At 47.4% G+C, this 15897-nt stretch overlaps 1 protein-coding gene across 1 annotated transcript; it reads left to right on the top strand.

Moving 5' to 3' along the window:
- Nucleotides 1-13037: 13037 nt before the first annotated feature.
- On the top strand, nucleotides 13038-14071 carry LOC133785724 (uncharacterized). The gene is made up of 2 exons (XM_062224941.1): nucleotides 13038-13435; nucleotides 13513-14071. Exons 1-2 carry the CDS (start codon nucleotides 13038-13040, stop codon nucleotides 14069-14071), a joined length of 957 nt encoding a protein of 318 aa, XP_062080925.1.
- Nucleotides 14072-15897: the final 1826 nt, after the last annotated feature.

The following is a 15897-nucleotide window of genomic DNA, read 5'->3' as shown; positions in this document are numbered from 1 at the left end:
GAGGGAAGCATCTAGCTCATCGTACGAGCTGGAGTTGGAGGCTGAGACCTTTTATAAAGTCAATCATGCAAGGTAAACGTGCATATATCAGACATCACGTGTCTTATATACCCTTGACTTCTCGGACACGCAGCAGGAACGTGCGTATTCAGACACCCACGACTGGTTTGGGCCGTGCGGCCCATTATCCCCTTACCTATTGATTTGACCACACTTATGTGTCAGGTTTAGGAATTAATCATGAATGTCTCAGAGTTGACATGATAGGTAAGGAGATCACGGGATGACCTTCTTACCAACTCTCAGGTGCCTTCTCCTATATATATGGAGACCCTGGGAGTTATAAGGGGTTGGATTCTATATTGTAAGAAATATCCTGTAAAAAAATACCAAGTATATAGCAATAATACTGACTAGTGGAGTAGAAGGATTTTAACCTTTGAACCACTTAAAAAACGTATTTTGAGTCACCATTTCATTTCTAAGATCATTTATCTATTTCGGTTCAACATAAGCACTAATCCCTTTCTCTTCTTTTCTTAATTACCTGTTGGCGAAGAACCACGTCAACAGTTTGGTGCTTTCATTGAGAGCCAGTTCGATTGGTGCTGTCGCAAACATCCAACTATGGTGACTACTCGATCCAGGCACGGTAACGAGACGGAACAACATGATGGGCAGGAGGCTCATCATGTCGCCATCCCCGACGAACAAATTCCTGAAGTCCAACAGCGACCAGGAAAGCAGCCGGCGGGCCAAGGTGGCACTGGAAGTTCGGCGTCCCGGCCACCTAATCCAAACCCATGTTATTACACTGCGGTGGAAATGAAGAATGCTCAGCTGAGGAGCCAGCTAGCAATAGTTAATCAGCAGATCAAGGATGTGTTGGCCCGACTACCCCCTCTCACAACCGACGTTAACGTCGGAGAGAGGCGAGGCAAGGCTCCTCAGTCTCGCCAGGGTAACAGGTCCAGACATAGCCGCTCGGACAGACTTCCGACAGTCAACTCCACTCCTTCGTCGCACCGTCGAGAGGCAAACTTCGAAGAAATGCCTAGAGCCGAACAACAGCAGTACAGCTGTTCGATCAGAACTTTAACTCCTAGCTCCCAACCAGCCTCAAGCGCGCCCAGGAGAGCTCGAGGAAATTCCAGAAAGAGGTCCGGGGAGGGCTCGCAGCATCGGCCCATCCCCAACAGCCGTCCTGTGCCTCGTCCAGAACGCCAGGCGCGAGACCCGCAAGTTGGCAGGGCTGAAAGGCCCCCACCTAATTTGATCCGTCCTGACAGAACTAGGATCGCCTCTCCGGTCAGGCATCCTCCGTCTCCAATCAGATATCCATCTCCTCCTCGGCCCATCCGAGATATTCCATCCTATGGAAGTAGCAGGAGAAACCCGCCATCAGCCGGACCTTCCCGACGTAGCAGAGCGCCGAGGGAAAGCCCAGATCCTCACCACCAAAGGCGGACTCTGAGTCTCTCTAACAGGAGCTACTGGACCGGGAGTCGCCAGAGTGACCTTTCTGGCGGAGACCTGCGTCAGCGTTTGAGCTCGGCACAAAGTCCACAAGCCACCCAAAGGGGCGACCTGCGAGATCGCCTTAACTCTCATAGAGGGGAGCCAGCAGGAGGAGACAGCTATGCTCGCTCAGGGGGAGCCCTGTCCGAAGTACGTAACGGCGGGAATGCCCCAAATAACCTATCTCAAGATAGGAGGGGCAATAACCCACCAAATATGTACAATGGGTCCGGAGTTGTTGAACAGCCCCGGAATAACCAATCAAGACCAAACCCTCGAGCACCTGGCCCAGATGGAGGAGCTGATGAGGAAGCTCCTGTCGGAGAAAGAAAAAGATGAATATGATTCAGGGGACGAGATGGAGCTATTCGCCCCCAGCATAGGAACAACGGCTTACCCACCTGGTTTCCGTATGCCGCACCTGTCTAAATTCAATGGGGACGGAGACCCGTCGGATCGTCTGGGGATGTTCAACACCCTGATGATGGCCCACAACATTGGCCCCGAGCTGAGGTGTTTAATCTTTCCTTCCACACTGACTGGACCAGCCAGGCAGTGGTTCAAGCAAGGCAAAAGACAGTCAATCAGCTCCTGGAAAACTTTCTTGGCTGACTTCAAAAGGGCATTCCGAGCCTCCCAGGCTGCCCGCGTTCAGGCAGACTCTCTGGCTAACGTGAGGCAGCAGCCCGGCGAAACTCTGAAGGCCTACCTGAGCAGATTTGCGAACGTCGCTGCTCGGGCCAGAGACGCGGATGATAGCTCCAAGCTCATGTCCATGAGGACTGGAATCCTCGTCGGAGGGGAACTCTGGAAAGATATACAAAGAAAGGGAGTTAGCTCGGTGAACGAATTCCTTAACAGAGCCTAGGAATGGATCAACTTGGAGGAGGCCGAAGCCTCAGCTGCAGGAACCAGCCAGGTCCCTGATCAGCCCGCTGGAGTGGGGACGGAGGTCGTGGCAGCGACCCAAAACGTCACACAGAACAACCAGCTCGATGGAGGCAAAAGAAAGGGGAATGGCGAGGGCAGCCAGCACGACCCAAAGAAAAATAAGTCCATAGACAAGTTCAAGCCCGTCTACGCGACTTATACAGAGCTCACCCAATCTAGGGAGATTATTTTCCTAGCTAACTCTACTCGCCTCCCCTGGAAGAGGCCGGAGCCGTTGAAGCACCAGAAGGGGAAGAGAGACACCTCCAAGTTTTGCCGTTTTCACAATGATGTTGGCCACAATACCAACGATTGTAGGCATTTAAAAGATGAGATTGAGACTCTCATTTGAGCCGACCCCTTGGCCCAGTACGCGCGGAACAGGGTTCCAGTAAGTCGACCTGCTCCAGAAGTCCCGGTCAGTCAGCCCGGGTCTCGGGTAGATCAGGACGTCCCCCCTCCCGTGATAGGAGGGGAGATATCCACCATCTCTAGAGGTCTGCACATGGCTGGCACAAGCAAGGGCACCCAGAAGAGGTACGTAAACGAACTCAAGGTGCATAACGGAGTGGAGTTCATCCCGGAGCAGCGTCAGCCAAAGCAGCAGCGATTGGAGAGACAACCGATCATTTTTACAGAAGAAGATGCGGGCCATGTCCAGTTCCCGCACAATGACCCTCTGGTCGTAGCAGTTCAGGTCGCTAATCGGAGGGTTAGGAGGGTGCTGATCGACAATGGGAGCTTGGTGAACCTCCTATTCCTATCCACATTAGAGAAGATGGGTTTGACTGTCGCCGAGCTGAAGGCGACCTCCATGACGCTGTATGGTTTTTCGGGAGAAGGATCAGCAGCTATAGGGACTATCGAGCTGGTGATCACCCTAGGGGAAGGACATCGAACAGTCTCCAAACTCCTTGAGTTCGTGGTCATCGACTGCTCCGCTGCGTACAACGCAATTTTGGACGGCCCACGCTCATAGCCTTTGAGGCCGCCACATCCATTCGCCACCTCGCGATGAAATTTCCTACCTCCACGGGAATATGCACTGTCCGTGGCGATCAGCTCGCTGTCAGGGAATGCTACAGCATTTCCATGAAGGGAAAATCGAAACCCGGGCAGCTGGCAATGGCCATCCAAAGTGGTGAAGAGGAATCTCGGGACACCTTGGCTGGTCCTGAGATTGAAAAACCTCAAAGCGCCAAAGGGGAAAATATCGTCTTAAGTGAGGATATTGACCCCCGAATAGGCGAGGACAGATCCGAGCTCCAAGCTATTGAGGAGCTCGAGGAAGTAAACATCGATCCACAGAACCCATCACGGATGGTCAAGCTCGGAAAAAACCTCTGCAGTGAGAGGAAAGCGGAGCTGATCAGATTTCTGCGGGATAACCTGGATGTATTTGCGTGGTCACATGAGGACATGGTGGGAATCAGCCCGAGTGTCATCATGCACACACTTCATCTGGATAAAAGCATTCCTGCAAAGTCCTAGAAGCAGAGACGCCTAGGAACAACCCGGGCTGAAGCCTTAGAGGAAGAAGTAGCCCGGCTCAAAAAATGCGGCTTTATCCGTGAAGCCAAGTTTCCGATTTGGGTCGCCAACCCCGTGCTGGTCCCAAAGCCCAACGGGAAGTGGCGGACCTACATCGATTTCTCCGACCTGAATAAAGCCTACCCCAAGGATTGTTTTCCATTGCCAAGGATTGACCAGTTGGTGGATGCCACGGTGGGGCACGAGCTCATGTCCTTTATGGACGCGTACTCAGGCTACAACCAGATCGCCATGAATCCGGCGGACCAGGAGCACACCAGTTTCATGACCCCGACTAACGTTTATTGTTACAAGGTCATGCCCTTTGGGCTGAAGAACGCCGGAGCTACGTATCAAAGGTTAGTGAATAGAATGTTCGCAGACCAGATTGGAAAAAACATGGAAGTGTACGTTGATGACATGCTAGGCAAGTCAAAGACTGCCGATGACCATGTTTTCGACCTGGAGGAATGCTTCAAGATACTACGGGAGTATGGCATGAGGCTAAATCCACAGAAGTGCACTTTTGGAGTCGCGTCAGGAAAATTCCTGGGTTTCATCGTCAATACCCGGGGAATCGAGGCGAACCCCGACAAGATCAGATCATTGCTCGAGCTTCCATCGCCCAGGTCGCGCAAAGATGTCCAAGGCCTGACAGGAAGGGTGGCAGCCCTCAATCGGTTTATTTCAAAGTCCACTGATAAGTGTTTTCCATTCTACAACCTGCTCCGAGGAAATAAGAAGTTTGAGTGGACAGAAGAGTGCGAAAGCGCTTTCCTCGACCTGAAGGCACTTCTGGTCGAGCCACCCGTATTATCCAAACCAAAAGCAGGGGAGCCTCTTTTTCTATACCTAGCTGTCACAGAGGATGCAGCTAGTGCCGTGTTAGTCCGGGAAGAAGACCAGGTTCAGAAGCCAGTCTACTACATTAGCAAGAGACTTCTCGAAGCTGAGTCCCGGTACCCGTTGATGGAGAAATTGGCGTTCTGCCTTATCACGGCCTCATGAAAGCTCAGGCCGTACTTCCAGTCCCACTCAATACACGTCATGACCGATCAGCCTTTAAGGCAGGTTTTGCAAAAACCTGAAGCATCGGGACGCTTTTTAAAGTGGGCAATGGAACTCAGTCAGTTTGAAATTTTGTACACTCCACGAACTGCTATAAAGAGTCAGGCCCTGGCCGATTTTGTAGCAGAGTGCATGGGATTCCGGGAGGATCCTGCAGAAGACTCACCACAGACCACTTCGTCCCAGGCGTCGTGGAGGATCTTCGTGGATGGTTCATCCAACGAGAACGGCTCCAGATCTGGAATCATTTTGATATCCCCTGAAGGACATAGATTCCACTCGGCGCTGAGATTCGGATTCAAGGCCTCCAACAACGAAGCCGAATACAAAGCTTTGCTAGCCGGGCTAAGGATAGCCTAGGAGCTAAAGGCGAGCTCCGTTCAGTGCTTCAGTGACTCCCAGCTCGTGGTAAACCAGGTTCTGGGTGAATATCAAGCACAGGGACCCAAGATAGCTGCCTATCTAGCAAAGGTAAAAGTTGAGCTGTCCGCGTTTGGGCGAGGCTCGATCGAGCAGATACCTCGGGAATAGAACGCTAACGCAGACGCTCTTGCCAAGCTCGCCACCTCCGGGGAGACGGAGACCTTGAGGTTAGTGCCAGTAGAATTCTTGGAGAAACCAAGTATAGAAGAGGCCAGGACGGAGGTCGAGATGATCGACGCCAGGCCGACCTGGATGACCCCCATCCTTGAGTATCTCACCGAGGGAAGGCTACCTGAAGGACGTAATGATGCGCGGCGAGTGCTGTATCAAGCTCCCAGGTATACGATAATAGACGGGGTACTATACCGACATGGGCACTCCCTACCTCTCCTACGATGTGTTCTTCCAGGCGAAGCACAGGCCATCCTGCAGGAAGTGCATGAGGGTTTTTGCGGAGATCACACTGGGGGGCAAAGCTTGGCCTTAAAGGTCCTGAGGCAAGGTTATTACTAGCCAACTCTGTCCAAAGACTCGATCTCATACGTGAAGAAGTGTGACAAGTGCCAGCGATTCGCCACAGTTGCCCGAGCTCCCCCAGTCGAGTTGAAGATGATCTCTTCCCCATGGCCGTTTGCAGTTTGGGGGATCGACTTGGTTGGAGCCCTCCCTACTGGAAAAGGCAGGGTCCGTTACGCCGTGGTGGCCATCGACTACTTCACGAAGTGGGCGGAGGCAGAACCTCTGGCAACAATAACTTCCAAAAAAGTCCTTGACTTCATGGTTAAGAACATTATCTGCCGATTCGGGCTGCCCAAGAAGATCGTTTCCGATAATGGGACTTAATTCGACAGCGACTTGTTCACCGAGTTTTGTGAGAGGTACGAAGTTGTGAAAAGTTTCTCCTCAGTGGCCTATCCTCAGGCGAATGGCCAGGTCGAGGCTGTCAACAAGACGTTAAAGGCGAGCCTCAAGAAGAGACTAGACGAGGCGAAGGGAGTCTGGCCAGAACAGCTCCCCCAGGTTCTCTGGGCATACCGGACCTTGCATCGGACTCCTACGGGTCATACTCCTTTTTCCCTGACCTTTGGGAGTGAGGCAGTCCTCCCCGTGGAGATTAAGGTGCTTTCGCATAGGGTCCAGTCATACGACCAGGATCGTAACCACAAGCTACTTTGCACTTCTTTAGACTTGATTGATGAAAGAAGAGAAGATTCATAGCTCCAGCTCGCCCATTATCAGCAGAAAATCACTCACTATTTCAACTCAAAAGTCAAGAATCACGCCTTTAACGTTGGTGACCTGGTCCTCATGAGAGTTTTTTTTGGCCAGTAAGGATCCCAAAGATGGAGTCTTGGGACCGAACTGGGAAGGGCCATATCAAATCATCGAGGTCATTAAAGAAGGAACTTATAAATTAGCTCGGCTAGATGGAAGGGCAGTCCCACGAACTTGGAACGCCATCCATTTGAAGAGATATTATCAATGATTCACTTGTAAGGCCTAAAAGGCCATTTTTTATGTATTAAACAATGAGAATTAACTTTTTGTTTATATTTGTACATGTTTTCAAGTGTAATCTAAAGTAACCACGAAAGACCCTTTCCCAGTTACTTGGGGGGCATATGGTACCTGGATATAACCAGGTCGCCTTAATGACTTAGAAGTTGATTCATATCGATTGATCGTTGTTTTTCTTAAAAAACGCGAGATATGGATAAGGACTAACGCGAACTAAGTCCTATCCTGGATTTAACCAAGTCAAAAAACTTAGAAGTTGATTTAAATCTATTGATCGCTGTTCTTCCTAAAGAGCACGAGATATTGATAAAAATTAACACGAACTAAGTTTTCAAATTAAGTTCCTGGATATAACCAGGTCAAAAAACTTAGAAGTTGATTTAAATCTATTGATCGCTGTTCTTCCTAAAGAGCACGAGATATTGATAAAAATTAACACGAACTAAGTTTTCAAATTAAGTTCCTGGATATAACCAGGTCAAAAAACTTAGAAGTTGATTTAAATCTATTGATCGTTGTTCTTCCTAAAGAGCACGAGATATTGATAAAAGTTAACGCGAACTAAGTTTTCAAATTAAGTTCCTGGATATAACCAGGTCAAAAAACTTAGAAGCTGATTTAAATCTATTGATCGTTGTTCTTCCTAAAGAGCACGAGATATTGATAAAAGTTAACGCGAACTAAGTTTTTGAAAAAATTGTAACTGAAATGCGTAGAGGCAAAAGGGAGTTAATCAATTTAAAGGTAAAAATTAATTGTCTCGAGGTGGGAACACCTCATGCAAAAGTTACAACAAAAAAAAAAAGAATGAAAGAGTGGGGGCAACATGGAAAGGCCCTAGGTTCCACCAGTTGGCCCCTTGGAGGTCACCGTCTCGCCCTGCTCAGTTGCGCCGGAGACTTCCCCGGCCTCGGAAGGTGCTTCTTTCTCGAGGCGAGCTTTGAACTTCTCCAGCAAGGGCTCCCAGACGTCCACTGCCAAGAAGGAGAAGTCGGCGTCCTGGTTATAGACCCAGCAATGGTAGAACATGTCCTCCATGGCGGTGCCCGAAGTTGCCTGCTCGGCCTCCAGGGCAGCCTTGGCCTCGACCTTCGCAGTGTCTAGGTCGGCCCGCGAGGCGGTGAGGGTGGCTTTTGTGGTCTCGATCTCTTGTAGCTTGGGACAGGCCTCTTCCAGCTCGGCCTGCGCGGCCGCCAGGGCGTCCTTAGCCGTATGCAAGGAGGTCTGGTGGTTGGCCACAACCGCTTGGTGCTCGCTCCTCATCTCCTCAAGCTGGGCCTTGGTCCTGGCTATGCTCCGATGAAGGGCGACGACGCTCTGTAAAAACGAAGAGGCACATGCCTTAGAAAAAAAAAAAGAGAAGGGAGAAAGGAGAAAAGAAAAACAGGGCAAGGCATGATAGTCAAAAACCATAAAAGGTTGAGGTTAGCTTACCGTTAGAGCCATGCCCAGTGAAGACTCCAGCACACCCACCGGGATCCTGGTTTCGATGGCCCTGAGCTCCTTCTCGTTGAATTTGTAGATGTGGCTGACGGCGTAGTTCGCCGACTCATACACCGTCCCTTGGAAGGCCTCTGGAATCTTCTCCAGGTCCTGGGGGTCAACCGGGATGTGCACCTCGGAGGTAGAAACTGCCGAAGTCCCGAGCTCCCCCCCTGTGTCCCGGACGAAGGCCGGAGCTCGCGGAGGGGGTGGGGGCATGCTGCTCCCCCCTGCAGCAGGAGGAATAGTTCCCACGACCTGAACAGCGGGGGGCTGCTCTTTCTCCCTTGCAGGAGACTTGGTTGGGGTCCCGGCGGTTTTCTTTGAAGTCCGGGGCTTCTTCATTTTGGGCCCAGAGGCCCCGGCTGAGGGATTCCCCCTGGCGAACGCAGCTCGCAGACTCCCTCCGGGCTGAGACATCTCTTCTGTCAAAACAAAGATATGGTTAGTACACAAGTTAGCAGCCATTCAAAAACAAAAACAAAGGGGGAAAAAGAGAAATTCAAGTATATATATATATACTAAAAGGGATCCTACCCCCCGAGCTAGAAGAAGAGCCTATGGTTACGACCATCGGCCCCGGAGCTCCTGCGAGAGAATCTAAGTCGATTATTTCCTGAGCTGGCGCAAGTTCTGGATCCGACATTAGTTCCGGGCTAGATTCTTCTACATATTGTCTAAGTCCTGGAGCTACGGTACTCCTCTGGAGTGATGGCCATGACCGAAGGTTGGTCCCATACTCCTCGAATAGGATCGACCTAAAGGCTAGGGTGTTATCTACGACTACGGTACCCCTAGGGCGGCTATCTTGGTAATCCAGCACGAGCTGGTCGACACAGTGGAGCAGGGTTGTATCCAGGTCCGGATCACTTCGGTGACGTTGGACGAGCTATCTGGGATTGAACCTAGCTAGCCAGGGGTCGGCAGTGGCCCTATCTAAATTCCTAACCATATAAGGGTTACCTTGGCCAGAAGGACCCGCGGCTGCTCCGGACCAGATCCTCTCCTCGTCCGTTCTCTGGGCGGCCTCCAACGCCCGCTTCCTGTTCCTCACAAGGGGAACCTCGTCCTCCTCGTCCTCCTCATCTTCATCCCCTGCGACCTCCTCCACGATGATAGGCCTAGTATCGCGAGCTGGGGGAAGCGCCCGGGGCCTCCTCAAGTTCAGAGTCTGGCCTGGGGAGATCAGCTTACAGGCCACCATCGTCTCGTCTATCACGAGCTAACGATAGTCTTTTTCACTGGGGGGGCAAGCCCACCAGTGTCTCGTACTGGGCCCCGAGGGTCACAGATTTCTCTGTCCTCGCGAAGATAGCTGCAGAATTATCCTAAGTCAGAAGCGGATAAAAGGGAAGTTAAATGATACTTAACTCATGAGCTAAGGTTGAAAGGCACTTACGAGGACGATTGAAGTAGTGGAGCTCGCAGTTTCGGAACCCCGTCGACATAAAGAATTGATCTTTAAATTCATTGGGGTGGCTGGGCAGCTCGATGACCACAGCCGTGTTGGGGAACCGGGTTAAGTAATAAAACCCGTCGCCTCGCCCCCGCTGCTCCGGGCTGGCCTTGAGGCAGAAAAAATACAAAATGTTTGCAGGAGTGGGGACCTCCCACTCCTGCTTCAAGAATAAATATCTTAACCCCGCCAACAGCCGATAGGAGTTGGGGGGGAGCTGGAATGGGGCCAACCTCACGAAGTTGAGAAAATCAGTGAAGTACAGATCCAACGGGAGGAAGGCCCTCGCCTTGAAATGCTCGTCGCTCTAGGCCGAGAATGCCTCATCAAGCGGCGCGCAGCTCCGCTCGCCCTCTGTGGGAGGTCGGGCAATCATGGATTCTCTCCCCAGCTCGATCTTGTGGGAGAGGAAGATCTTGTTTACCTTCGCCTGGTCGGTAATCTTTGAGACGATCCTCTCCGCCTCAAAGAACGCGTCAAGGGCCACCTCGAGCTCCTGTTCCACCGCTGGCCCGAAGTTGGGGATCGGGGATTCGGCCATCACCTCCTTTCCTTTGTCTTGACGGGAGGACGAGCTTCCTACAGGCTTCTTGGGAGCATTCTTCTTGGGTCCCATCTGGTCGCCTAGCGAACAAAAAGAAGAAATTTTAGAAAAAGGCGACCTAAGGTGGAAGAGAATCTGAATGTGTTTCTTTGACACGAGCTGAGGTAAGCCCAGCCCGTGGAGAGTGAGACCACGCGCTTCTAAGAGCACGCGCCTGTGCTCCCAACAGATCCCCGATTACTCGAAATTCGTGTGTCAGGAGGGTCAGGATGGAATTTTGCCTTGGAGGGAAAGTTTCAGTAGGCAAGGAAGGCAAAACCGCATGTGAAGCGTGTCCCTAAGCTACCCAGTTTTGCACCCAAAAATACTGAATACTCTAAACCAGCATATCGAAAATCCTACCCAGAAATTTTCCCCAGAAAACACACCTTATAAACCATGCTCCTAAACGGTTTTCTACTGCAAAGATACCCTAACCTAAAAGGCTTTCACCCTTCATTCCCACAAAACCCAGCAAACCCTTGCATGCGGCTACAGTAAATATTTACCTAAGCTACAGTAAAAAATAATTTCAAAACATGCACGGTCAGGAGACTTACAGAGTGTTTAGCTGGGAAGTGGATGAAGGTATCGCCTGGGTTGGGGCTTCGTCGGAGTAGTTGGTTCCAAGGCTTCGAAGGAGTCTTTGCGCCTGAACTTCTTGAGCGTTAGGAATGGCGGTCGGGAAGGAGAGGGTTTTTTCTTTTGAAGATGAAGAGAGAAAAAGAGGAAAATTTCTGAAAATTTTCAAATGAACGGGTGGCCCATGCGTAAGGTGGCCACCCCTTTTATATGCGTGAAGGGTCACGTGAAGAGGGCCCTTGGATTGCCCTGATGTGGGATCCAAGGCCCTCCACTCGAAAGGCGAAACGACGGCTGGGTATAGGATAGGCCATTAAATGCGGTTCTCGGAAGACGTACCGTCACCAACCACGATGTTCCACGTGTTCGGCGCCTGCGTAGATTGTGGAATATGAAGAGTTTGTGGGGAAGCCTAAAAGCCCCAACTGTGGCCCTATGCGACGTCATGCACCACGAGCAGGGGCTTGGGGGGCAGATGTACGCCCTGATTTTCCCACGGGCTGATTAGCGAGCTGAGATACGGCCTAATCACGACTACCACGTGAGCATCCCCAAGACCGGAGCTGCCATCGTAAGGTCCTACCTCCTTAGCTCGAGGTAACCTAAGGGTTCGCCAAGATTGCTTAAGGACTAAGCCTGGACTCTGAAGGCCATAGGTCGAGGGAAGCATCCAGCTCGTCGTACGAGCTGGAGTTGGAGGCTGAGACCTTTTATAAAGTCAATCACACAAGGTAAACGTGTATATATCAGATATCACGTGTCTGATATACCCCTGACTTCTCGGACACGTATCAGGAACGTGCGTATTCAGACACTCACGACTGGTTTGGGCCGTGCGGCCCATTATCCCTTTACCTATTGATTTGACCACACTTATGTGTCAGGTTTAGGAATTAATCATGAATGTCTCAGAGTTGACATGATAGGTAAGGAGGTCATGGGATGACCTGCTTACCAACTCTCAGGTGCCTTCTCCTATAAATATGGAGACCCTGGGAGTTATAAGGGGTTGGATTCTATATTGTAAGAAATATCCTGTAAAAAAATACCAAGTATATAGCAATAATACTGACTAGTGGAGTAGAAGGATTTTAACATTTGAACCACTTAAAAAACGTATTTTGAGTCACCATTTCATTTCTAAGATCATTTATCTATTTCGGTTCAACATAAGCACTAATCCATTTCTCTTCTTTTCTTAATTACCTGTGGGCGAAGAACCGCGTCAACAACTTCATCTTCCAATTTATACATCAGTGATGATGAAGTATGTGAAGTTCAGCCTACTGGCCAAAAGGCAGCAAAGAAAAAAGGGAAGGAATAAGATGACACACATACTACATTTATAGAGATTAATGATCTGAAAGCATCTGCATTGGAGAAATTGGTGGCGATAAGGGAGAAATAGGCAGAAGATAATAGGATGACAAAATACATGGAAATTATCCTTTATTATTTAGTGAGTGAATAAAGACTATATTTTAGCACCTATTATTTAATGACTATAATTTAACGACTATATTTTAACAACTATCTTTTAAGGACTATATTTTAACAACTATATTTTAACGGCTATATATGTTACCATGTCTATAAATACCAAATTCCATATTTCCTTCTACTCAACTCTCCATTCCAACCTTCGTTTTACTCTCTCATTCATCTTTCATTCCAAAATATCATATACTCTAAGTTTGACAATGGATACGCCAAATTCTCTGAATCCGTACAACAATGAGTCTAGACGATATCATAATAGAAGAGTGTACTAACGAGTATGATGATCAATGTATCAAAGATTTCATGGATGGGGGCAGCTTAACAAGGTGAGGAAGAAAGAGAGCCCACATTGATATGGGTCATGTAGAGGGATACCAACGTTTGTTCGATGACTACTTTTCTGATGAACTGGTGTATACAGAATATCAATTTTGAAGAAGATTTATAATGCGTAGACATGTATTCCTATGCATAGTGCAAGCTCTAGAAAATCATTCTGAGTATTTCCAGATGAGATTTGATGCAGTCGGTAGAAAGGGGCTTTCACCATTACAGAAGTGCACTGTTGCTATGCAAATGTTGGCATACAGAGCGTCTGTCGATTACAATGATGAGGATGTTCGAATTGGTGAAACCACCGCTATTGAATGCCTAGTCAATTTTGTTCGGCGAGTGAATGAGATTTTTGGGACCGAATATTTGAGACTGCCCAATGTCGGGTACATTCGTCGCTTACTTCAAAATGGGGAGGTGCGTGGTGATCCAGGCATGTTGGGAAGCATTGATTGTATGCACTGGGAATGGAAAAAATTGCCCAGTTTCATGGAAAGTCCAATTCACGCGAGGTGATCACGGTAGGCCAACAATCACGCTCGAAGGAGTTGCGTCACAAGATCTTTGGATATGGCATGCATTTTTTTAGTGTTCTGGGATCCAATAATGATCTCAACGTGTTAAATCAAACCCCGTTATTCACTGACATCTTACAAGGGCAAGCTCCAAGAGTTGAGTTTATGATAAATGGAACACAATACAACAAGGGGTACTATCTAGCAGATGGTATCTATCCAGAGTGGGGTACATTTGTTAAAACTATCCCACTGCCTCAAGGAGAGAAAATAAAATTATTTGCTCGATGTCAAGAAGCGGTACGCAAAGATGTTGAGCGAGCATTCAGAGTACTTCAATCTCATTTTGCTATTATACAAGGACCAACACGTTTTCGACAAAGAGATGTTCTCAAGGATATTATGTATGCATGCATCATATTGCACAACATTATTTTCGAGGATGAAAGAGATGCATATGAGAGTTTGTTTGATTTTAATTATGACGAAGGCCCCCCTGACACCCCAATGATTGAAGCATTACATGGATCTATTTCTGACTTCCCGATAATGCTTCAAAGAAATGCTGAAATTCGTGACAGAAACATTCATCGCAATCTTCAGGTGGACTTGGTGGATCACATATGGTCATAATTTAGAAATCATTCTAATTGGCATGTTTTTTTAATTATTTTCAAATGATTAATTATGATTATGTCATTTTATGAGTTATTTGAAAATTTTGTCTAACTTAAATTTCATGTAATATTTATTTATATTAATAAATAAATTAAAAAAAATTAGTGTGACAATATAAAATAATAATACGTGAGATCATAATTGAAAAGTTTTGGAGTGACTTAGCATTGGAGTATTTTTATGTAAAAAATTGTCAAAATTGATATGGATGAGAGGGAAAATAAAAAGATTATATTCTAAGATGATGTGGACATTTTGGACAACTAACGGGTAGCCACCATTAAACTTGCTCTAAATTCTCTTTGTTTTTCCACATTATGTAAGGAAAATTTGACATTTAATACATTAAATGGTACTATATAACAAAATGATACCAAGCTAAAAAAAATCACATTTTTATCCTAGTATTCCCTGGATTCTCAAAATGCCCCTATCATAAATTTCCCTCTCTTTTTCTCCAATTGTCTTCTCCCTCTCTATCTCTCACGTTTTCCCTCTCTATCTCTCAAGCTCTCATACACAAAAAAAAAAAAAAACAAGGCAACCACCATTATCTTAATCTATACAAATTTTCGAGCTTGGATTTCAGGGGTAAGTTGTGAATCCTTTCAAGGCAAGAACTTCATTTTGGATTTCGAATAAAAATCGTATGGGTAAGTATATATTTGTTATATGTAGTAAGGAAACTTTTTTATCTACATTGTTTTTGCTATTTCGAACAAATATGTGTATGCCTTCATGTTTTATTGTAATTGTTCACTATCGGAAAGGATTTTCGTTCCTCTCTTGATTTTTTTTCTGGGTTTTTTGTCTGCCTTGATGGTCCTCGATGAACCTTGATAAAACCCTCACACATTTAGGGAAAATGGGTACCTCGATGAGACTCAATAGTCCTCGATGGACCTCGATAGAGGCATAGAACTTCATGTATGTAGTATATGCCTCAATGGGCCTCGATGGGGCTCGATGGGTTCATGAGAAATTTGTTGGGCAGTATGCCTTAATGTAACTCGATTGTACTCAATAGACCTCGATAGGTTGACCTCGATAGGCCTCGACATATCTCGATATAAATCATTTTTTTGTTACTTTATGTTATAGTTTTAATTTTTGACCTTTTTTTGTTTTTTTTATACAGATTTGACTGTTTCCATATTTGTTGCACTCAATGGTGTTTGGGAACTGGAAAATAGGGATTGGATTTTCAGGGATGTTGAAAATCAAGTTCTGCCTTTGTAGAAGGGTGTGAAGTATGAGCAACTGCTTGACATTCTATATGATGAGCTTGAAGTGGATAAATGTATGCATGATTTGAAAATTGAGGTCCCGTACACATGCCTATCACAATCCGTCAAACCTACCGTTATAAAAAATGATAGGCATGTGCGTGCATTCATTGGGTTAGCATCGAAATCTGTAGAGAAGTTGATTCCTCTATGTGTGACATTGGTTAAGAATGGAGGTATAAGAAATGCATCGGCCTCTCCCAGCATTAATAAAGAAGTTCGATTTGAAGAGAACATTTCTCCCCATGTCATGGTTTCAAAGGAACTCAAAGTGAGGTTGGGACATTTATTCCCGAGACAAATCCAGACGTTATAGTCCATGATGATATCCCTGTTAAAAATCTGCCATATTTTCATGACACAGCGGAGTACGATCCCTATGGCTATGATCCTTATGTCAACGGTGATTCTGTTGCTGATGCAACAGATCTTGGTGGGCCAGATATTAGGGCAGATTTTCCAACACAGAGTTCATATGTTATGGTAGTTGAGGAG

Source organism: Humulus lupulus, chromosome 6, assembly GCF_963169125.1.
Source record: "Humulus lupulus chromosome 6, drHumLupu1.1, whole genome shotgun sequence".
Classification (NCBI taxonomy): domain Eukaryota; kingdom Viridiplantae; phylum Streptophyta; class Magnoliopsida; order Rosales; family Cannabaceae; genus Humulus; species Humulus lupulus.
This window is presented reverse-complemented; position numbering and strand designations above follow the sequence as displayed.